Here is a 25,020-nt window from a genome sequence, read left to right as displayed (position 1 = left end):
GTACTTTGGGAACAATCAAGATTAGGATAAAAACAAAGTCTATGAGGACTAGTTAAAAATGTGGTCCTTCTGCAATCTGGACCAAATAAATGCTTCACCAGTAATGATAAATATTTGCATAGAAAAGTGTATATGAATGTGCAACTTTACAAATTGTTACAAGAGTAATTAAAGCTATAAAAATCAGTCCATTGAAAGGAAGGCTTGTTGTAAAATTGTGTGATGATATGGAGACAGAACAGTGTACCTGTATAACAACAACAACAACAATAAAACTAGCATTTGGGATAAATATAATTATTAAAGTATTATATCAATAACCTATTATTAATTAGGACCCCAGGCTTTTTATTTCCTTATTATGAGACTAGCCCCAGGAGGCCAGTCAGTCAATCTCTAAAGGACACTGCTGATAGATGGAGATTGCCCAAATGCTGAAGAATTTCAAGCTCCTCTATCTGGGCTGGACCCCTCCCAACTAGGAGACCCTACTTCTATTTAGAGTATACAGAATCTAATCTAGGTGAATTCCAGCCCCAAAGCACCCTTCCAATGGAGTCTAGTGTTAACCAGACTCATGAAGGAGAAAACCAAGCAGAGCGGTCTGGGTGGAGATGGATTTCTTTGTCCAGATTGGTTCAGCCTACGTTCTTCCATTTAAAAGTCCCCTTATTAATTGTTCACCAAATCAAGGTCTCCTGTTAGGTAGTTCCCTTTCAAAAAATATTTAAGGCATTTAGTATCTCCATTAAGTGTTTAGTTACCCAGAGAACTGCTGAGCATCGATTTATTATCAGCTATCCTAATTAATAAACTGATGACTAATTAGCCAGAAACTCTGTCTCTCAGGCTTTTCATTTGTCTCATGTATGTGAGGGCTTTAAGGTTTGTAAAGCACTTTACAAATACTTTCTCATCTTATCATCACAACTCTGGAAAGTAGGTACAATTATCATCATTTTACAGATGAGGAAAATGAGGAAGACAGAAGTTAACTAACTTGCCCAGGGTCACACAGCTAGTATGTATCTGAAGCTGAATTTGAACTCGGTTCTTCCTAACTCTAGGTCCAGGCTCTATTTACCGTGCCACCTAGTTTTGCTATTATTTATTATTGCAGAATGTCATGGCTTTCTTGTACCAAAGTATTTTGAAGGACACTTAAGCTTAAAAAAGAAACTGCTATTTTTGTAAATCAAGATGAAGTAAATTTATTTTACAACAAAAATGATCTCCTGAAACATGTATTTGGTAAACACTATTGAAAAACAGAATCTTCTAAATAAATTAATGCAAAATTATTTAATCCATACTCTCTGATACAGAAAGATAAGATGACTACATTTATGAAAGTTAGTTACTAATAAATTTTCAAAATATTTGACATTTCCTCCAATTTCAAAAATACCTTCTCTGCAATTCAGATCTGTTTATTCATCACTAGACCATTTCACAAAAGCAATTCTCATTTCATTTTAAAGACAAAGATTTTTTTTAAATATGAAAGGTTAAAGAATCATTTGCCACACACAAACAATATTTCATTTTTTTCTAAACAAGAATATTTAATAGACTTGTCTTGTGATAGTATACTGAAACAAGCAGTTGTACTAGAAAACCTTTTACTATGGGTGATTCAAGAATTCTGATTTAATAAACAAAGCAATGTAAATTTTTACTAATACTCAGAAAGTCTTATTTGTACAAGAGTTTTCAACTATAGCTTTTATAAAGGGGAAAGATTAATTCTGATCAGTGACTGAAAAAAATTAAACATAGCAATACCAAATAGTACCATGTTTTGAGATACCTTGTACCAAAAAACCCCAAATCTACTTATCACATTAATGTGACAATTGTAAAAGATTTTACCAATATTTATTACTTTAGTTTAATTTTAAGATACTTGTGCATCATAAAATTATAATAATCCTTAATTTCATTTGGATAAAATACAAGCTAAGAAAATTTATCTGCAAAGTTTATTTATAGACTAATAGAGGATGGTGCAAGAAATTTAATTTTGTTAGAAAGGTAGGTGTTGCTACGTTAAGGTTGGAAACCACTGCATTAAGGGAAAGAGGACAGAAGGAATGGTTAGAAGAGAAAAATCATTGTCAAGGAAGCCAAGAAAGTATAAAGAGTAGCTGGCATTTATTCAGCACTTTAGTATTTGCAAAGCACTTTATAGCCACTTACTCATTTGAGGATAAAGGGTAGTCAGAATCAAGTATTAGAGCAGTGAGGATGAAGACTGAGAAAACATTTTGGCTTTAGAAATTAGGAGGGCATTTTTGACTCTGGAGAAGGTGGGGCATGTGACAATAATTATTATAATAATCAATATCCCTTCTTTCATAGCCCATCCCCCGCCCCCCAAGGTCTAAATCCTTGAAAGTAAGTCTTAGGCAGAGACAGATCCTTTTGTATCAACAGCCCAAGGACATATTACTGATGAGATTGAACAATACCTAGGTGGAAAATAGCTTGAGTGGGGGTATATTCTTTCTGTGAGATCATCTTCCCCAAGTGATGAGTGCCCTGAGTCAGTGTCCCCAAATTTCATTTCAATATAAGCCACCTCCAACCATGTCAACCAATTAGATTTGAATGATATCAACCAATTAGATTTGCTTGCTGTTTGATGGCCCTCCTACAGTGGAAAGGGTATATGAACTGAGACTGGACCACAAGAAAGGGGTCTTTGGTCTGAGAGAGAGGCCATAGGCTTCCTTTTATTAATCTCCTGCTGGTCATATCAATAAAATGACTAAATTACCCAGAAACTATCTCTCTCATATTTTTAATCATCATAGGCAGACTGACAGAAACCAAATCTAGAATGGCAAAAAGTTAAAGAGTAAGTAGGTATATAGCCACATTAATGGAATATATTGTATAATATCTGATTTCTGTATTTTCCAATTAGTATTAGAGATCTATCTGATATGGGTTTGGCCTACCTCAGAGGTTTTCTCCTTGAGAAGCTAAACTGAAGGACGGAGATAAGTGATGCCCAGGACAAGGATAGCTCCAGAAGTCAGGACCACCTCCCCTCATTCAAGCCTCTCTAACCCCACAGGGAGATAAGCCCATTGGGCATGGCTGCTAAGATACCACTACCCCTCATTCAAGCCTTTCCCATCCCACCCCTTCATTCAAGCTTTCCCCACCCCCAAAAGGAACTTTCCATTATCAGGTGGTCACCCTATCTATCCTCTATAAAAACTTTGGCCTTTCTTCCACTGGAGGGGAAAAAGATATCTCTAAACCATCTCCTCTCTGAGAAGGGAAGACTTCCCTTCTCTTGGTCAGTGCACAAATAAAAGACCATCTTTAGTCTAACTGGATTGTGTGTGAGAGTTGTGATTCTTTAAAAAGGAATACCTAATGACCCCCACCACCTCTTTCCTCGTGATATATCCAATAAAAAGTTTTTAAATAGTTGATTTCCTTAGTATCAAGCATTAAAAAAGACAGATAAACAAAAACTCATAAAGAAATAAATTCATCAATGACAGACTAAGGCAAAGTAGGTCAAGTAGAAGTAGGATTTTATGAAGCAAATCCTTAAAAAAGGAGCAAATTTCCAGAAGTAAATTACATTACACTGGCTAACCACAGGTGACTTTGGTACCACTCATAAACAACTTCAAAGAATGCTAGGTAGTGAAATGATACTGAATGAAGCAAAACCAAGAGAACAATTTTTACTAGGTCAAACAATGTGAAAAATTTAAGAATCCTGAGAAGTGATAAACATAAGGTATAGAGATACATTTTTGGATTTGGCCACTGTGAATTCCTTTTGCTTGACTGTTTCTTACAAGGAATTTTTTTTTCTTCTTTTTCTTGACTTTTGATGGGAAAGGGCATCAGAGGAAGGAGCATTAGCAATGGTGTTGTCTTCTCCCCACTCTAGCCTCCCAAAAGAAAAGGCCATTGTAACATTTTTTAAAGGCACAGAAGTAAACAGAAGATAGTTCAGAAGGAAACACAACCAAGAGAGGAAATTTAAAAGTAATATATAGAATTTTTCATATACTTATTTTTTTTAAGCAAGTGGAATGAAATGGAAATTCATGCTTTCATAGGGAATCCTCTTTTTTGAGTTCCGCCATGTCTATGTAAAGGGTTTTGTTTTGGTGCTTAAATTCAGAATAAAACAAATTTAGAAAAAAGTAGTAATGGGTGAATGAAATGGAGGCTATGATGAGGAAGAAGAATATGTTTGGCTAGAGTGAAGCAGAGAGGGGAGGATAGATTATGGTTGAATAAAGGAATTTCAGAATTCCCAATCATGGGAGAACAACTTGCAGAAGATGGAAAGATGCTGAGTGTGAATGTCCCAGTGTGTGGCTGTTTAAGGCAAAGAACATGTCAGGGGAGTAGGAAGATTAAGGAGCTAGGAGGCTAGGATGTTTGAAGGAATATGTGCTGAATAATTCCTAGGGCAGAGGTTAAGGTAGGGAGTAAAACTGTGAGTCAGGTATTGAACTTAAGAATGAAGGATGAATATATGTTTTCTTAACCAAACACAAATAAAATCATTTAAAAAAGATAAAGAAGGGGGGCAGCTAGGTGGTGCAATGGATAAAGCACTGGTCTTGGATTCAGGAGGACCTGAGTTCAAATCCAGCCTCAGACACTTGACACTTACTAGCTGTGTGACCTTGGACAAGTCACTTAACCCTCATTGCCCTGCAAAAGAAAAAAAAAGTGCCATAAAAAAGATAAAGATATTTTATATGAAATTGAAAAGCTTCTGCCACAAAAAATTAATGCATCTAGAAGCAGTCAAATAGGGAAAAAACTATCATATTTCTTAGATAAGAATTTGGTGTCCAAGTTATGCCAACAACTTACAGAAATATATAAGACCAAAAGCCGTACCCTAATAGATAAATGGCCAAAGAATATGAACAAACAGTTCTTAAAAACTGCAAACTATTACATATGAAAGGATGCTCCAAACTACTAATAGCAAGAGAAATGCAAATCAAAACAACCTGAAGGATTCACCTCATAGCCATCAATTTATCAAAGATGGCAGAAGACAGGGACAGTAAGAGTCAATACTGGAGGGGTTGCAGAAAAATGGGTACATTAATGCACCACTGGTGGAACTATGAATTAGTATAACCAGTAACCTGGTCAGACCTACAAATAGGATGGACTGACATGGGGAGGGTCAGGAAACAGGGAGACCAACTAGTGTGTAAATGTAATAGTCCAGGTATGAGGTGATATGGGGCTATACCACAGTGGTGGCAGTATTAGAGGAGAGAAGGGGTGTGTATGTGAGCAATATTCTGAAGGTAGAATTGATAAGATTTGGCAACAGATAAGACAGAGGGATGAGAGACAGTGAGGAGTCAAGGATGATACTGCGAATGGGAAAAAAAAAATTGAAAACTGTTGGATAGATGTTCCTATCAAAAAACTTAGAAATTTTTGTTCAAAGTTTCTCAGGGAATTCAAGTAGATTGAATTCTTTTTACTACAAATTTGGCCCCTGGAGAGACTTGGGGGGTGGAGCCAAGATGGTGGAGGAAAGGCGGCAACCTCATAACTCCCCACACTATCATGCCAAAAACCTCCAAATAATGCCATTAAGACAATTCCTGGAGTAGCAGAACCCACAAAAGGACAGGGTGAGATCATTTTCCAGCCAAAGACGGCTTAGAAGGTTGGCAGGAAAAGACTGCTGTACCAGTGTGGAAGTGGAGCCCAACCACACTGACACAGATCCAGCCCCAGGCAGGCCGCACCAGAGAAAGAGACCTCCGGAGCCTCTGAATTGGCTGCAGTGGAGGCTTCTTCTTGAATTCAGCTCACAGTCTGGTGAGAGGGTAAAGTGGTTGGCCAGGAGGAGATTACAGGGGGCTTTGCTGGTGTTGAGGTGGAACTCTGTTGTCTTGCCCATGCTTGGAACCAGGAAACAGTCTTGAGTGGTGAGCCCAGGTGGGGGAGGGGCACAGGCTCACCCTGAGTGTGAAACAGAATTCTGTTTCTGAGTTAAAGAGCAAGCAAGCCTGGGGCTACTTACAGACCAGAGCACAGGCCAGGCGAGTAGAGAACCTGTCTTTCCTTAAATCGTACCACCTGGGACCCCCAGAAGCTTGGGACAATGCATGCTGGAAGCAGTGCTCTACTTTAAGACAGAGTTAAAAGTCAAGATATAGGCTAGCAATATAAACAGACAGAAAAAAAAAAATGTGGACCAAAGTTTCTTTGGTGACAAGGAAGATCAAAATGCAGAGGAAGATAACAAAGTCAAAGCTCCTACATCCAAAGCTTCCAAGAAAAATAGGAGTTGGTCTCAGGCCACAGAAGTGCTCAAAAAGGACTTTGAAGATAAAGTAAGAGAGGTAGAGGAAAAAATTAGTGATGCAGGAAAGTCATGAAAAAAGTCAACAGCTTGAAAAGACAAATGGAAAATGAGATACAAAAGCTCTCAGAAGAAAATAATTGCCTAAGAATTAGGATTGAACAAATGGAAGCTAGTGACTTTATGAGAAACCAAGACACAGTAAAGCAAATCGAAATAAATTAAAAAATAGAGGGCAATATGAAATACGTCCTTGGAAAAACAGCTGAGCTGGAAAATAGATCCAGGAGAGATAATTTGAAAATCATTGGACTACCTGAAAACCATGACCAAAAATAAGAGCTTAGACATCATCTTCTAAGATATTGTCAGGGAAAATTGCCCTGATATTCTAGAAGTAAAAGAGAAATTAAAAGAATATACTGACCACCTCCTGAAAAAGATCCCAAAAGGAAAACCTCCAAGAATATTATAGCCAAATTCCAGAGCTCCCAGGTCAAGGAGAAAATATTGCAAAGCGGCCAGAAAGAAACAATTCAAATACTGTGGAGCCATGGTCAGGATAGCACAGTACCTACCAGCTTCTACATCAAAGGATTAGAGGGCATGGAATATGATATTCCAGAGGACAAAGGAGCTGGAACTACAGCCAAGAATCACATACCCAGCAAAACTGAGAATAATATTTCAGGGGAAAAAAATGGAACTTCAATGAAAAAGAGAACTTTCAGGCATTCCTAATGAAAAGACCTGACTGAATGGAAAATTTGACATTCAAATACAAGACCCTAGAGAAGCATAAAAAGGTAAACAGGAAAAAGAAATTAAGAGGGATGTTACAAGGTTAAACTGCTTACATTCCTATGTGGGAAGATGATACCTCTAACTCCTAAGAAATTTCTTGGTATTAGGGCAGATGATAAAAATAAATATAGATAGAGGGCATAGGTGGGAATTGATTATGAAGGGATGACATCTGTAAAGCATTTATTTTTTGGTTATCTTTTTTTTGTGGGGTGGTCGGAGTTGGGTGACATGCCCGGGGTCAAGCAATGGGTGCTTTGTCCACTGTGTCACCTAGCTGCCCTATGATGATATCTTTAGGGTAAAATAGAGGGATAAGATGATTGCACTGGGGGAGGGGAAGGGGGAATGGTAGAATGGGGTGAAATCCCACATGAAAGAAACAGGAAGGGGCTTCTGGAGTAGGGGGAGAGATGGGGGTGGGCAGTAAATGAGCCTTACACTGATCAAAATTGGCTCAAAGACCTTAATCTCATCAGAGTTGGCTCAAGGAAGGATTAACATACACACTCAGTTGGGTGGAGTAATCTATCTAACCCAGCAGGAAAGTAGAAGGGGAAGGGGATAAGGAGGGAGGAGTGAAAGAAGGGAGGGCAGAATGGGGGAGGGGAAATCCCTTTTGAGGAGAGATAAGGTGAGCAAGTAGATAGAGTAAATATCATGGGGAAGGGAACAGGATGGAGGGAAACTAAACAATAGTAATTGTGAAAAAGAAAAAAGGAAAAAAATTATACAGAAAAGTTTTCAAAATGCCATATTCACATGCTATATTTTAGCATTCCAGAAGAGATCTTTCTTTAAAATAACATATTGCTCCAATGTTAAGAGTTTTAAAAAAGGATATTATTGAGTGAATGGGATATGATAGACTTGAGTCAGTTCAGACTCTGAGGATTGGGGTCTGGAAAGTCCCCAGCCCCCAGTCCCTGTTATTGTCAGATCATTCTGTTCATGTTTTGTCCCACAATCATTTATTTTGCTTTGCTGAACTTGATGTACACTGGTACCATTCCCCGCCCCCCACTTGCATTTCAAGTGGTTTCACCCTTTCCCCCAGCTCTTGGACATAGCTGAGCATGCATCCATACCATGATCATAAGATGAACACACATCCTGGGTGAGACAGGATTGGATGTTAGATTGTGAGCTCACCCTGTGCATGAGGGGACCCCCCCTCCCTCAAAACTTCTATAAAAACCCAACTCATGAGCTTATTCGCACGCTCCTCATCTCTTGCATGGGGTTGTCCATTCTCATGAAAATGAAATAAATCTGTCTGCTTGACTTGGTGGTCTCCTCGAATTATTTGGGTAAACTGAGGCAATTGTCCTATACATTGAGCAATTATACCAATGTACTGATGGCATGTTGACCATGAATAAGATATAGTCCTTGACTTAAATAAAGCTCAAAAGAATTGGCTGAGAACCAGAAAGAGGAAGAGGAAATCATTTTAAAAGTTCAGTGTAGTAATACACCCAGTGAATGACAATCTGAGGGTCATTTGTTACAACATTCTTTTATAACCCGCCCCCCAAATGTTGGCCATGACAAAAACCTTAAAAAAAAGGTCATTCTTAAAGAACTCTTTCCTAAGAAGGCGGTTTTTACAACCACAGTTGTTGATTTCCCCCCCCCCCCCCCAAGCACTAGTTGAAGGAAATTATGTAAGAGCACCAACTCCTTTTCTGGCAAAGAAAATTTCATTTTATTGGTAATTTGTACATTTGAAATTATATGACACAAACAAATCCAACTCTCCCATGAATTCACTTTTATTATGGTGGCTCTACAGGTACAAAGTAAACAAAACATCTTCAAAACAGAACAGCATCTAATTAGTGTTTTCCTCAAGAGTTTTATTTTACTTACTTTCTCCTTTAGTACACGAACATCAGAGAAAAAACAGAGTTGGGAACCAGGAAGGTTCCTAACTCTATATTTGTCTCAGTTCCCTTTACTCTTGCCCAAAACAAAAATTGGACTGGAATGGTTCTGACCAAGTTGTATTGATGAGTTTCCTCTGTGTCCTATTTCAACATCTTCAGGTTATCAGGATACAAATCTTTACAACTATGCCCTGTTTAAACAGGTCCAAGGCCTTTATAGATGCTCCTGTGGCAAGGCCATTGGGTATTCTTCTGATTCCCACTTGTAAGTGAATAACTCCTCAATTCTCACTCTCACACCCACCCTTATCTCCCACACCAAGTGTGTCCTAAATGTGAGAAAATAATTACTAATAATGGATTTCTTGGGGGGATCCAGTCTTTGGTTGACTTTCTACCTCACCTCCCCTCCTACTCCAGAGATCTATTTTTAGGAGTGAGCTCTAATCCTGTGCACAGAGTACAACAGAGGTGGAGAATAGACTCTGACTAGTTCAGTGAACTGATGGGATTAAGCCAACACCTATCTGGATATTGACTTTGCTCTCAGGGGATGGGTCTCCCATTAGACCCTGAGGTCATCTCAGTAGGGCTCATTTTAATATGGACCACCCTCAATGGAATTGAATGATGCTAGCCAATTAGCTTTGATCAGTGTGTAAAGAGTGGCCTCTATGGAAAGGAAAGAGACTCAGATAACAAGGCAAATGCTATTCTGGGTTTTCACTCTAGGCTCCTGCTGTCCAGTTAGTTGGTGAGCACTCTCCTCTTAGGATAGGAAAGGTAAGGTAGGGCTTCAGAACTCTGGTTGAGGCCACTGCTCTCTTAGAGACAATATGGGACTGGGGGTTTTTCCGCCTGTGTTAAATACTCACTCACTCTCTCTCTCTCTCTCTCTCTCTCTCTCTCTCTCTCTCTCTCTATATATATATATATATATATAAATATATAAATAAAAATCTCCCACCCCAGGTCAATGAGGGGCAGATGACCTGCCCAGGGTCACACAGCCAGCAAGCGTCAAGTGTTTGAGGCTGGATCTGAACTCAGATCCTCCTGAATTCAGGGCCAGTGCCTTATCTACTATGCCACCCAGCTGTCCCAATACTTAATATATTTTAATAATAAATGCTTACTGCCTAAATGGGTGTAATAGCCATTAATTTATAAGTAGCAATATTTTAGAAAACCCAGTCTCGCCCCCCAATAATTTAGCTAGAAACAGTCAGCACCACAATAATTTAGTTAACACATAAAAAAGGAGGAAACTGAAGGCTTGAAGATAAGTGGCAGGATAAAATGAAATACAAGGCTAAATCAAGGAATTTGCATTTTGAAGACATTGAGTCCAAGAGATAAACAATGTTTGGCCAGTTTATCAATAGTAGTTCACAGATAGCATTGAAGATGCAAAGTCATTTCCTCACAATACTGAGGTGCACTACAAGTACTATATAACCAGTTTACAGATGAGGAAACAGATTCTGAGAAGTTAAGCAACTTACCCAATACGCCCCTCAGAATCTTGCCCCTATACTTGCTCTAACTTTCTTCATCATCCTCTATCTCTGTCAGTTCAAAAGACATTTATCAAGTGCCTACAATGTCTAATTTGCTGTGCTAGGTGAACAAAGGCAGCTAGATGATGCAATGGTTAGACCACTGGGCCTGGAGTCAGGAAGACCTGAATTCAAATCCAGCCTCAGACCCTTACTAGCTATGTGACTCTGGGCAAGCCACTTAATTCCTGTCTTCCTCAGTTTCCTCAACTGTAAAATAAGGATAATAATAGTACCTACTTCCCAGAGTTGGGGGGATCCAGTCTTTGGTTAGGATAAAATGAGATAACATTGGTAAAATGCTTAGTACAATATGTGGCACATACTAGGTCCTATATAAATGTTAGCTGTCTTTTTTAAAATCAATCTCTTTCCTCAAGACTACTGGGAGATATATCCTATATGCAAATAAGTAAATATAAGATAATTTTAGGAGGGAAAGAACACTGCCATCTGAGGGCAAGCCATGTGGCTTGGAAGGTCAGTTCCTTTGGCATCAGGAAGTGATGTTTGATGTTTCTGGTTTAGACAAGAGGCTTGTGGGATGAAGAAGGGGCGAGGCTCTCTCGCTTTCATCAGAACCTCGTGAGGAGTAGAGCTAGAAATGCTGGCTCCCTGAGATAGATAGATGTAGGCATCTAGGCCTCTTTCTTCACCAAATTCTTATGCTTCTTAATAAATGCTTAAAAGTCTAAACTCTTGTTAAAGCTTCTAATTTATTGGTGGCCGCTCATTAGATTTTTTTAGACAGTATAGCTAGAATTTTAGCCACATTACAGCAACCAACCATTCAGATGGCGACTTTACATGGCCTAAGCCTTAAAGGAAACTAAGAATTCTAAGAGGTATTTCTGTGTGAGCAGATTTCTAACTTGAGAGGACAGACTGTGCAAAGACAAAGATGCAAAAAACAGAATAGGATAAGTGAAAGGAAGTAATGAGAAATGTGGAAGGAAAGCTAGTGCCACATTATGGGTTTTATATACCAAGCTAGAGTCATTTTTTAAAGTCACATCCAACTCTCCATGACCCTATTTGGTGTTGGGCAAGGATATTGGAGTAGTTTGCCATTTCCTTCTTGAGCTCATTTATATGAGGAAATGGAGGCAAATTAGGTTAAATGACTTGCTCAGGGTCACACAGGTAGTGTCTGAGACTACATTTGAACTCAAGAAGATGAGGCTTCCTACCTCAGGCCCAGTACCCTATGTACTGCACCACCTCGCTATCCATGCCAAGCTAAGAAGTCTGTAATTTATCCTAGAGGCCATAGAGACACCCCCCCCCCCAATTTACTGAGTAAAGGAGAGACATGGCCAGAGTTGTACTTTAGGAAGATTATTTTGGTAACTATATGGAGGATGAATTGTATAGGGAAGAAAGAGGAAACAAGGAGCCCAATTAGGAGGCTATCATAATATTTCAAGGAGGTTTGGTAATGCAGTGGATAGTGCAGAGCCTGAAGTCGGAAAGCCTCATCTTCCTGAACTTAAATCTGGCCTGACACTAACTGTGTGACCCTGAGCAAGCCACTTAACCCTTTTTACCCCAGTTCCTCCTCTATAAAATGAGCTGGAAAAGGAAATGGCAAACCATTCTAGTATCTTTGTCAAGAAAGCTCAAATGAGGTCACAAAGGGTTGGACACGACAGAAATGACTCAACACCAGAAACATAACATTTGAGATGAGAGCTGATGAGATGGAAACTAAGGTGGAAGCTGGAGTGGATTGGGGGACAAATGCAAGCAGTATGATGGACATGACATGACAGTCCACCTCCCTGCTCTATATCTTTACCCAGGCTGTCTTCCATGCCTGTAATGAACTTCTTCATTCCCATTCCTCTAATGTGCTTCCTTCTCACTTCTACTTCCTAGCATCCCTAGCTGACTGCAAGGATCAACCTAAGCATTACCTCCTAATGAGGTCTTTCCGGATCAGCTGACTTACTACTATGGCCAATTACCTTCTACCTATTTAGTGTAATGATTGGAATGATGCCACCTACTGGAGACTTGCTGTGGGAAAGCTCCACCATGAGGAAAATGCCTCAGAGGCATTGTGGCTTTTCCTTGGCGTCAGGAAATGACGTTTACTCATGGGTGCTGTCTATCAAGGCTACCAGCCAATCAACTTGAGGAGCCTCCTATTTTCTGGGAGGAGACAAGAAGGAGGGAAGGGGAGCCTGCGCGGAGAGCTCTCACGCTTTTGGGTTCCTGACTTGATGGTGGTGGCGGCGGCGGCAGAGGACTTCACAGGAAATTTGAGGAAAGATAGGAATGCCAGGCTGTTGGAATTCTGTTCTCAATCTTTTTCTTTTTATTTTCCAATAAACCCTTAAAAACCTAAACTCGTTTTATCAGTGATTTTAGTCAGTTTCCCCAAAAACTGGGGGAACAGATTAGAATCCACATTTAGAATCTTAAATTACACATTAGTATTTACATATATTATTGTTTCCCCCTCTGACAAATGTAAGCTCCTGGAGGGCTAGACTACTTCCTTTTGTATGATCTAATTTGAGCCCTCACTCAACAAGACAGTTCTATTACTCCTGAACTGATTCTCCTTTGTATTCCTTTTCTTCTGATAAGTCCCCCATGCCACCTCTTACCCAACCTTTTCAGAAGACGTCACCTCAAACTTTACTGAGAGAAAAATAAGTGCCATTTGGGAGCTGCTAAGTAGCACAGTGGATAAAAGCACTGGCCCTGGATTCAAGAGAACCTGAGTTCAAATCTGAGCTCAGATACTTTACAGTTACTAGCTGAGTGACCCTGGGCAAGTCACTTAACCTTCATTACCCCACCAAAAAAAAAAAGTGTCATTTGCCTTGAGCTTCCTCTTCCTTACCTCCCAAAAGCCCTTGACATCATTTCCCATTTTTCCATTTACTCTGTCTCTAATAAAAATAATAGCTCAGTAGAGTTAACACAGTGGAGTAGTGGCAGCAACCTAGCTGAACTCTTCTAACATTCCCCTCCAAACAATGCTAGAGTCAACAACATTAGAGCAATAGAGCCAACAAAAGGTCAGGTTGAGGCATTTTTCCAGCCTAAGGAAACTTAGGAGGTTGGCAGGAAAGGTTTATGACACTGTGGTGGGAAGGCCAGCCCAGAATGTACAAGGCATGTGATGGCAGCACCAGATGTGGCCTTATAGGTGGTGGCACCAGCAGTGGCAGCTTCAGGAGATCTCAGTCCAGAGATGGTAAGGGACAACTGGTCAGAAAGATTATAGGGAACCCTTTGCTGGCACTAAATGGAGGGGACTTGGTGCTATTTGTCAAATCTATTGTCCATATGCAGTTCTGGGTCCAAGTTCCAGGGAGGAAAGTAGTGCTTGTATCAATCACAAGCAAGCAGGAGCCCTGATCACAATTCTAAGGCAGAGAGGAGTGGTAGGGAAAGAGGGACATTTTCTGAGTAAAGACTGAGAGGTTACCATACCTTTCCCTGGAGCATACCACACCTTGGAAGCACTGAAAACCTGCAGACCCCCAGAACTAGCTTTGAAAATAGCAGCACCAAAAAACCTAAAGCTTGGGACACTGCCTGAGGTAAGGAAAGGCCAACTTTAATATAAAGTTCAAAGTCAAGACACAGGCTGGAAAATGAACAAACAACAAAGGTACTTGACCATAAAAAGCTACTACGGTGTCAGGGAAAACCAAGAAAACTCAGAAGATGAAAATATGAAAACAGCTACAAACAAAACCTCAAAGAAAAATGTTAATCGAAGAGAAGCCCAACAATAATTCCTAGAAGAGTTAAAGAGAGAATGGTGGAGGAAAAACTGGGAAAAGAAATTAGTAAAGCAAGAAAATTATGAAAAGAGAATTAACAACAATCGCTCCAAAAAACATCCAAATAACGCCATAGGAAAATGCCCAGAGCAGCAAAACTCACAGAAGAATGTGCTGAAATCACCTTCTAACCAAGAATGGCTTGGAAGATCAGAAGGAGGGAGCTGCCATGCTAATACAGGAGTCGAGCCCAACCCCACAGTCACCCTGACACAGATCCAGTCCCGGGAAGGCCCCCACTAGAGAAGGAGACCCCCAGAGCCTCTGAATCAGCTGAAGCGCCAGTGTCATCTGGAACTAAGCTCACAGTCTGGTGAGTGGGCTGAGCCCTGGGCAGGGGGGAGACTACAGGGGTCTATGCTGGTGCTAAGGCAGAACTTGGATTTTACACTCCTGCTGAGAACCAGGAGGTAGGCTCAAGTAGCAGTGATCCAGGTGGGGGAGGGGCACAAGCTCATCAAAGCTAACAACCACAACACACAAAGCTGGTTGATTAGCAAGTTGGTCTGGGGTCATCTAAGGACCAGGGAACAGGCTGGGCAAGTGAAGAACCTGATCCTCCTTAAATCATACCACCTGGGACTTCTTAAGCTTGGGATACTGCAGCCTGGAAACAGTGCCCCACTTTAAGGAGCTAAAAGTCAAGTAAAAGAAAGGCAAGATGAGCAGACAGAGAAAGGTGAGGACCATAGAAAGTTTCTTCAGTAACAAGGAAGACCAAGGGGCACCCTCAGAGGAAGATGTCAACATCAGGGCCCCTATATCTAAAGCTTCCAAGAAAAATATGAATTGGTCTCAAGCCATAGAGGTGCTCAAAAAGGACTTTGAAGATAAAGTTAGAGAAGTAGAGGAAAAAAATGGAAAGAGAAATGGGGGAGATGCAGGAAAGACATGAGAAAAATGTCAACAGCTTGAAAAGTCAAATTGGCCAAATGGAAAAGGAGGTACATAAGCTCTCTGATGAAAATAATTGCCTAAGAATGAGGACCGAACAAATGGAAGCCAGTGACTTAATGAGAAACCAAGACACAATAAAGCAAATCCAAATGAATAAAAAAATAGAGGGCAATGTGAAATATCTTCTGGGAAAAACTGCTGACCTGGAAAATAGGTCCAGGAGAGATAATTTGAAAATCATTGGTCTACCTGAAAACCATGATCAAGGAAAGAACTTAGACATCATCTTCCAAGATATTCTCAGGGAAAATTGCCCTGAAATTCTAGAAGAAGAAGTTAAAATAGAAATTGAAAGAATCCACCGATCACCTCCAGAAAGAGATCCCAAAAAGGAAAACTCCTAGGAATATTATAACCAAATTTCAAAGCTCTCAGGTCAAGGAGAAAATATTGCAAGCTGTGGGCAGCTAGATGGCACAGTGGATAGAGCACCAGCCCTGGAGTCAGAAGGACCTGGGTTCAAATCCAGCCTCAGACACTTTCTAGCTGTGTGACCCTGGGCAAGTCACTTAACCCCAACTGCCTTACAAAAACCAACCAAACAAACAAAAACATTGCAAGCTGCCAAAAAGAATTCAAGTACTGTGGAGTAATCTTTCTAATCCTGCAGGAAAATAGGAGGGGAAGGGGATAAAGAGAGAGGGGCAAAAGAAGGAAGGGCAGAGTGGGGGAGGGGACAGACAGAAGCAAATCTCTTTTGAAGAGTGATAGGATGAAAGAAGATGGATAATAGAATAAATATTATGGGGAAGGAATAGGATGGAAGGGGAGCAGTTAATAGTTATCATGAAAAAGAGAAAAGGGGGGGGAAACTGTACAAAAATATTTATAGCAACTCTTGGAGGCTAAGAATTGAGAATCAAGGGAATGTCCATCAATTGAGGAATGATGGAAAAAGCTGTGCTATATGATTGTAGTGGAATGGTCTTGTGCTACAGGAAATGACACAAACAGGATGATCCCAGAAAAACCTGGAAAGACTAATGAACATCGATGTACAGTGAAGTGAGCAGAGCTGGGAGGACCTTGTGTATAGTGACAGCGGTATTGTTCAATGAGCAATTGTGAATGACTTAACTACTCTCAGCAATGCAATGATCCAAGACAATCCCAAGGAACTAATGAGGAAGCTTACTATGCACGCACCCCTATAGAAAGAACCAATAAAAAGAACACTTGTGGATTGTACATATATAACCTGGTTGCAATCTTGTGGAGGGGAAGGAAAGGGAGGGAGAAAAATTTGGAACTCTAAATCTTATGAAAATGAATGTTGTAAAGTACCCTTACATGTAACTGGAAAATAAATGTTTGCTGCTGAAAAAAATTAAAAAAAAAAAAAAGAAAAGAGAATTAACAGCTTGGTAAAAGAGGCCTCCCCAAATACTGAAGAAAATAACACCTTATAAAACAACTGGCCCAATAGCAAAGGAAACACAAAACATCACTGAAGAAAGTTAATTCCTTAAAAATGAAAATTGGGGCAAGTGGAAGCTAATAATTCCATTAGAATTATTGTTTTCATCAAGAAACAGTAATGTATTAAGTTATTAACTCTAATTACTAATTATTTTCATCAAGAAACAATCAAAGTCAAAAGAATAAAAAATATAAGAAAATGTGAAATATCTCATCAGAAAAACAAATAACCTGAAAAACAGATAGAAGGCGGATGATTTAAGAATTACTGGACTACCAGAAACTCATGATTTTTTTTAAAAAGAGCCTACACATCTTATTTCAAGAAATCACAAAGGAAAACTGATATCTCTTAGACCCAAAGAATAAAACAGAAATTGAAAGAATTCACTAATCGCCACCTCAAAGAGATTCCAAAATGAAAACTCCCATATATACCCAAATTCCAGAGCTTCCAGGTCAAAGAGAAAATACTGCCAGCAGCCAGAAAGAAACAAGTGAAATATAATTGAGCTATAGTCAGAATCACACAAGATTTAGCAGCTTCCAATTTAAAGGAGTGGAGGGCTTGGAATGTGAGATTCCAGAAGGCAAAGGAGCTAGCATTATAGCCAAGAATAACCTACACAGCAAACCTGAGTGTAATTTTTAGGTTTTTGAGACATTCTCTTTATTCTCCTCCCCATCTGGTCCTTCTTAGTCTCCTTTGCTAGATTTTCATCCATACTGCAAGCCATTCCAACAATGGGCAAGTACCCCAAGACTCTGCCCTAGGCTTCTTTTCTCTTCAGTCTCCCTCTTTAAGAGATAACCTAAGGGCAGCTAGATGGCGAAGTGGATAGAGCACCGGCCCTGGATTCAGGAGTACCTGAGTTCGGACTCAGACACATAACACTTACTAGCTGCGTGACCCTGGGCAAGTCACTTAACCCCTATTGCCTCACTAAAAAAAAAAGAGAGAGAGATAACCTAGTTGCCAAAAGCTATAACAAAGGAGTCTGATCCCTTTACTTCCCTACTCAGTAAACTCCTGTAGCTCCCTATTACCTCTAAGAAAAAATACAAACTCCTATTTACCATGTGATGCTCTCAAAATCTGGCTCCAATGTACCTTTTCCCGTCTCACACTTTGTATTCATTTTCATGCACTCTACAAGCCAGCCAAAATGATGTTCCTTCTGTTCCTCACAGGATACTCAACCTTCAATGTCTGTGACATTGTGACTGCCTATCTTTCATGCCTCAAATGCACTTCCCTCTCACCTCCACTTCTTTTTGTTTTTGTTTTTTAGTGAGGCAATTGGGGTTAAGTGACTTGCCCAGGGTCACACAGCTAGTAAGTGTTAAGTGTCTGAGGCCAGATTTGAACTCAGGTACTCCTGACTCCAGGGCCAGTGCTTTATCCACTGCGCTACCTAGCCACCCCTCACTTCCACTTCTAAGGCTCCATTGTTTCCTTTAAAGATCAACTTAAGCATCACTTTTGACATTAAATCTTTCTTGGTTCCCGAGTTCCTAGGTCCTTCACTTGCCAAATTGCCTTGAATGTACTTTGTTTACATTCACAAATAACACATGTTGATCAGCATATTCTATCATGGTTAGAGAGCTGGTCTTGGAACCTTGGAGACCAAGGTTCAAGTCCTACCAGACACGTTAGCCTTGTGACCCTGGAGAATTAGCTTGACCTTTCAGGGCTCTAGACCAGAGGTAACAAACTCCTTGCCCTCAAAACTCTCAACTACAGCAGAACCAACTTAAAATTTCATTGGGAAATGTTCAACAAAATAAATAATAATACACCATGATTTTAATTTGTGGTTTGCTAGGTCAATAATACCACCTGCAGGGATCTGTTTCTATGTGAGTTTGTCTGCTCAACAACTCACAGGCATTGTAAGCTACGGGAAAGGTGCTGACCTCCATTGGTAGAAGGAATTTCCTCATCAAGGAATTCTGGCTATCAATAGGTCCAGTCCCTATTCCTATACTCTCTCACCCTACAGAGCATAAGCTCTTTGACTTTTTTCATTATTGTCCATTATCTTCAGATTGTAGTATATAGTACACTAAACCCAGCAGGTACTTGATACACACTTGTTGATTAGCTAGGTCAGGATAGGTGAGGGAGAAGTCCAGGATGATGTAAAGGCTGAAACTTGGCTTACTGATAGGATAAGGATGCTTTCAACAGAAATAAGTTAGTATGGAGGGAAATAGGCTTATAGAATCACAGACAAAGAGCTGCTGGGACTCTCAGAAGCCATCTAATCCAAGCCCCTCATTTTACAAATGAAGAAACTGAGGTTCAGGGAGGATAAATGACTTGTTCAAGATCAGATAAGAAAACAAGGATTTCTGAATTTAGAGATGCTGATGAAGTATCCAGGTGAAGATAACAAAAAGAGGGTGGGTGTGGAACTCAGGGGGGAAATTAGGGCAAGATAAATAGATTTGGAGTCAAATGCTCAGAGATAATTGAACTCATGGAAGCCAAAGAGTTCATTGAAAAACTGTATAGGGGGGCAGTGGATAAAGCACCAGCCCTAGTTTCAGTAGGACCTGAGTTCAAATCCAGCCTCATACACTTACTAGCTGTGTGACCCTGGGCAAGTCACTTAACCCTCATTGCCAAACAAACAAAAGAACGTGTAGAGAGGGAAAAGGAGTTTTCAGAACAGAGGATTTTTTGATTATTCCCTCACTGACTCTCTAAAGTACTCTCTGCAGCATCTATTCCAAACATCTTTTCTCCTTAAGCCAATAATACCATGACTTCACTTCCCCACCATCACTTTCAGTAGAAGAATTTGCTTTGTACTTAAATTTAAAAAAAAAATGAGGTCCTCTTATGCATATTCACTCTCTCAAATGCTACACCTCAAATCACCTTAACACCATTTCCTATTTTCCCCATTTTGTTCTAATTTTGCTCTCCACCAAGGCCAGCTTTTCTACTTGTACCCATCTCTCCTCATTGGCATGTTCTTTTAAGTCTTTTTCTATTTATCCTCTGGATCCTTTTCTTCTTCTTACAAACAAATTTGAATAGCTCTCATTTAAAAACAAAACAAAAACTTTTTTTAGACTCTACCATCTCCTCATGTTATTCTCCTATCTCTCCTTTCACAGCCTAGAAAAAGCTGTGTTTGTTGTCTCTACTTCCTCAGTTCCCACTCATGTGTAAACACTATTATCTAATTTCTGACTGCCACTCAATTACTCTCTTTGAAGTTACTAAGGATCTCTCAATTGCTAAACCTTTTCTCAGGTCTCCTCCTGACTGACCTCTCTTAGTAAAATCTAACACTGCTGGCCACCCCCTTTACTGTTTTGTTTTGTTTTTACTTTTTTATTCTGTTCTCCTTTTACCTCTTTCCCTTCTGATCTCCTTTGCAGGATCACCCTCCATGTCCCATCTCCACATGCAAGTATATTTCAGGACTTGTCATGGCTATTCTCTCTTGTACCAAATAAAATTACAATTAAGGAATATTAAATTTTTTATGAGGTCCATCTGCATCTTGTAATCTTTGCTAGGGCATCAAAATTACCAGCTTCCTGTATCCTTGAAAGAGATTAAAACTCCCCTAATTCTACAAGGAAGGAAAGGACAGATGTCATCTTTTTAAGATGGTACCAAGTTAACTTGTGGGGCCTTAAAGATAATAGGTGTCCTCGAAGTATCCCGGGGGGCTATAGGTATAACAGATAACAATTTTTCTTTTAATTATAACTTTAAACAAACTCAGAAGGAAAGCTGAATTTCTGAGCTCAACTCAAGGACATAGGTAATTTCAGGCAAATGCAGATCCAATTACAATATAAAATCAATACAACAGAATCAAAATAGTTTTAATTTCATTTTCTTCACTTTTTTGGTGAGCGCATCAGTTATCGTTGGCTCAGTTACCATCTCTGTGCAGATGACTCCCAAATTGACATACCCATCCCTCATCTTTCTCCTGAGTATCAGTCTCACACCTCCCACTGTCTGCAGACATCACCTGGATGTCCCATGGGCATTTTAAACTCAGCAAGTCTAAAACAGAATTTTTCAAATTTCTTTCCACACTGACATTTAATATTGAGGTCTGTTAACTTGTTTTCAATAAATAAATAAATATAAATATATGTATATATACATACATATATATATTTGACAACTGTATTAAAGTATAATTGAATTCCCTTGTAATCTTATGTATCTTATTTTATTCATTTAAAAACATTATTTTGAGAAGGGGTCTATGGGCTTCCCCAGACAACCAAAGGGCTCCATGACACCAGAAAAGGTTAAGAACCCCTGCTCTAGACCTACTTCTCCTCCTGCCTTCACCTTTTCTGTTGAAGGCACCACCATCTTTCCATTTACCCAGGTTGGAAATCTCAGTCATTCTCTATTCTTCACTGTCTCTCTACCATCCAGTTACCAAATTATATCAAATCTATTTTCACAACATCTGTTAGACCTGTGTCTTTCTCTCCATTCCTATGTTCATCTTCCAAGTTCAGGCCCTTATCATCTTTTGCCTGGTTTATTATTAGCGCCTCCTAATTGGTCTCTCTGTGCCTAGACTCTCCCCTCACCAATTCGTCCTTTATCCTGACTGCTAAAGTGGTAATCCTAAACTCACAGTACTAACCATGTCACTATCCTGGTCAAGAATCTTCTTCAGTAATTTCCCTGTTGCCTGTACAATGAAATATCAACTCTTTTGGCTTCGAAAGTCCTTTACAGGGACGGCTAGGTGGCACAGTGGATAGAGCAGTGGCCCTGGAGTCAGGAGGACCTGAGTTTAAATTAGGCCTCAGACACTTGACACTTACTAGCTATGTGACCCTGGGCAAGTCACTTAACCCCAACTGCCTCACCCAAAAAAAGTCCTTTACAATCTGTCTCCAATATCTTTCCAAACTGCTTGCATATTACTTCCCCTCACATATTCCATGTTGCCAAACTGGCATCTTTGCTCTTTCCTGAAAATGCCATCTCATCCCCCACCCCCATGCCTTTGCCCAAGCTGTCCCCTGTGCTCAGAATGCTTTCTTCTCACCAACACTTCTTGGAATCTCTTGTTCTATTCAAGACTCATCCCAAGTGCTCCTTCAAGAGTGTCCTTCTGGAGTCCATTCTTGATTCACCCCCACAATTACTATGGATATATTTTGCATTTATTTATTTGTATATACATATTGTTACCCATGTCTCCAGCAAAATATTAAATTCTTCTCTGTAACCCTGGCACTTAAAGCAATGTCAGGAATATAACAGGCGGGAAATAAATGCTTCTTGAATTGAATTACACCATAGGGACATTTAAAACTGTCTCTTTCCCTCTCTCTTCTCAATCTCCCAAGTGGCCATAATATGAAACTGAAGTATATTTTTAAATGTTCATAGAATAAAGTTAGATGTGCCCTGTCCTCAATTTTAAAGTCAAATAAAAAAAAAACTTTTATATCTGTCACAAATAATCCACAACCCCCTAAAACTAATCAACTTGTTTTTTCACTCTTGTGTGGTCCTGGAATAGTAAAAAAAGTTCCTCTCGTCCATGGGTTAGGCTAAAAGCAATAATTTAACATTAACACATGGGGAGTTATTTTTATGATAAACTAGGAAGGCCAAAGCTCCACAAACTGGAAGCATTTGTGGTAAATGAGGCATGAAGTAGTGAGGGCCTAAGGTAGTAGCCATGGGACAGGAGAACAAAGGGGCCAATCCAAGAAATATTTCATGGCATCTCTGAATTATAGAAGGGAATTTAAGGTCATCTATTCCAATTAGTACCTGAACAAGAATCCTTTCTCTACAACAACCACTACAAGTGGTGATCCAGCCTCCACTTAAAGGAAGATCTCCAATAATGGGGAGCCAGCTGACTCCCAAGGTAGTCATTTCATTACCGAACAACTTTGTTATGAAATTGTTCCTATGTCAATTTGAAATTTTCCTCTCTGCAAATACTTCTGCTCTCTGGAGTCAAGCAAAATTAAGTCTAAAAGCTATTCCATACAACATGTTTCAAACGCTGAAAACAGCTATCACATCTCCTCTTTAGATATTTCGTTCCTTCAACTGATCCTGCTTTTTACCTCTTGTCCAACTGTACTATTTGTCAATGTTGTTCCTAAAATGCAGCACGCAGACCTGAACTTAACATGTAGTCTTACTCAGACAAAGGGGGAGGGGAGGGGAAAGTTCGATATAGGGGATGAAGAAGAGAAAGCCAAACATAACCCCAAGATTTCAAGACTGGAAAAACAGTAGTATCACTCACAGAAACTGTGTAGCTGAGAAGGAACTGGTTTAGAGTGAACTGGGCAGTTTGGGGCAAACTAAGTTTTAGGAAGTTGTCCATAGTGGACTGATCTGAAGGTGGAAGTTTTGAGTGACAGTCCTAGGCAGGTTGAATACCAACCAGCTCAGTCTCTTTATATAGAAATTTTGTTTGAAAACTGCTTGGGAGCTTAAAAATAAGGGAAAGTCCCAGCTGGAGGACAGCCTATTCCAGGCATAAGAGAAGGGGTAAGGAAAGGAGGCATGGAGACAGGAGAAGTCAAAACAAAAACAGGAGGTGAAGGGTAGTCCAGTTTGGATGGAATGATGAGCCTCTCATTTAGAACTGTATGAGATAAGGCTGGGACAGGGACAAATGGGAGGGGACTATGGAATACTAGAGCCAGGAGTTTCTATGTTACTTGGTGGCAGTGGGAAGTCCCTGAAAGTTTTGGAGTCGGTGGCGTAGGGATAAACAGAGTTTTAAGAAGATTACACTAAGGTAGTTGTAATTCAAGTGTTAAAGTCAAAAGATAACTAGGAGGTAGAATTCACAGTTTGACTGAAAGTGGGGTGTGCGGGGGCGGAGGCTGGGAGGAAAGGAGGGCAGGCCATAAGTGTTGCCCAGAAAAAACCAGCAACCCAAGACCTGGTAAGTTACGTGAAAATAAATGCATAAAAGGTTTGAAAACAATGACAGGTCCCAGGGGTAAAGGATCATTTCTGACTTCCGCGGTAGGTGGAGGAGGAAAATTGGGATTTCCTAGCGGAGGTGGCAACTGACGGGTAGGATTTCAACAGGTGGGAACAACCATTTAGCAAGTGCCTACTTTGTGCCCGAGTCCGAGGGGAAGAGGGTCCGGGGTCCTGGGGTTCCGGGTCCTCCGCCGAGAGGAGCTAAGGAGCAGGAAAGGCCTGTGGGCACACACTCGCACACAAGCACGCACACTGGGTCGGGATGGGATGGGAGCGGATAGGTTGGGGCGGGGGCGGGAGCGGGGGCGGGGGTGGGGGTGGGGTGGGGGGATGACTTACCTTGGCGCTGCGGACGGCCTCCTTGGCCCCGCTAAGCTGCAACCAGATGCGGCCGGGCGCGGGCAGCGGCGCGGGGGCGTCGGGCGGGCCCAGCACCGTGAGGGACACCCCGAAGAGACCCTCGATGCGGCCCCGGTTCTCCTGCAGCAGTGCCGTCTTCTCCCCGGGGGCCGTGAACTCGTCCAGCACGGCCTGGCCCGAGCGCCCCGCCATGGCCGCTCCTCCTCCAGGGCCCGGGCCGGCCCGGCCTCCGGGGCCCGATCCAGAGATCCGACCGGTGGTAGCGGCCCCCGGAGCCCTCCCCGGCCGCTCCGGGCCCCCGCGGACCGCAAACTCCTCTAAACCATCCCGCTCTGTGGGCCACGGGACGGCAACTGTGGGAAGGCAGGGCCGCGCCCCCCCCCTTCGCCGCCGCTGCCACCGGCCGGGGCGGCGCCACCGCGCGTGCGCAGCGATCATCACGGCGCGCCGCATGCCCGACGCGGCGGAGGCGGGTCCCAGTCACGTGAGACTAGCTTGTCAAAGGAGGGCAAAGGGAAAGACCTCCTAGGGGAGGGAGGAGAGAGGGAGGAGAGAGGGAGGAGGCAGGGAGGAGGCAGGGAGGAGGCAGGGAGGAGGCGTTTCCCGCAAGAGTCCATCCTAGGTTGCCATGTTGAGTGAGGGCAAAAAGCTGATAATCCAGGCATCTCTCAATTCAGTAGTTACACATTACTTTAAGTCAGGGACTTCTTTACTTTTTATTGTGCGTCATGGTTTTCTTTGGCAGTCTTAGAAACCTGTGGACCCCTTCTCAAAACAATATTTTTAAATGCATAAAATACATAGCATTACAAAGGAATTTGGTTATATTGAAATACAATTATTAAATTATTTTTTTGAAAAATACAGGAAGCTAAGGGTAAGAATCATTGCTTAAAGGCTTGCATTATGGAATATG

The 25,020-nt window shown here is 41.0% G+C and overlaps 1 protein-coding gene across 5 annotated transcripts in view; it reads right to left on the bottom strand.

Moving 5' to 3' along the window:
- N4BP1 (NEDD4 binding protein 1) overlaps positions 1-24,542 on the bottom strand; it is a 70,047-nt gene extending 45,505 nt beyond the window's left edge. For 4 of the 5 annotated variants that reach the window (XM_043984166.1, XM_043984167.1, XM_043984168.1 and 1 more), the window contains exon 1: positions 24,084-24,439. In XM_043984166.1, coding sequence (XP_043840101.1) covers positions 24,084-24,296 — 213 coding nt within the window. In that variant the 5' untranslated portion in view covers positions 24,297-24,439. Of the gene's footprint in view, positions 1-24,083 lie in introns of all 5 variants that reach the window. The other variant, XM_043984165.1, reaches the window with a different exon arrangement.
- Positions 24,543-25,020: the final 478 nt, after the last annotated feature.

Source organism: Dromiciops gliroides, chromosome 2, assembly GCF_019393635.1.
Source record: "Dromiciops gliroides isolate mDroGli1 chromosome 2, mDroGli1.pri, whole genome shotgun sequence".
Classification (NCBI taxonomy): domain Eukaryota; kingdom Metazoa; phylum Chordata; class Mammalia; order Microbiotheria; family Microbiotheriidae; genus Dromiciops; species Dromiciops gliroides.
This window is presented reverse-complemented; position numbering and strand designations above follow the sequence as displayed.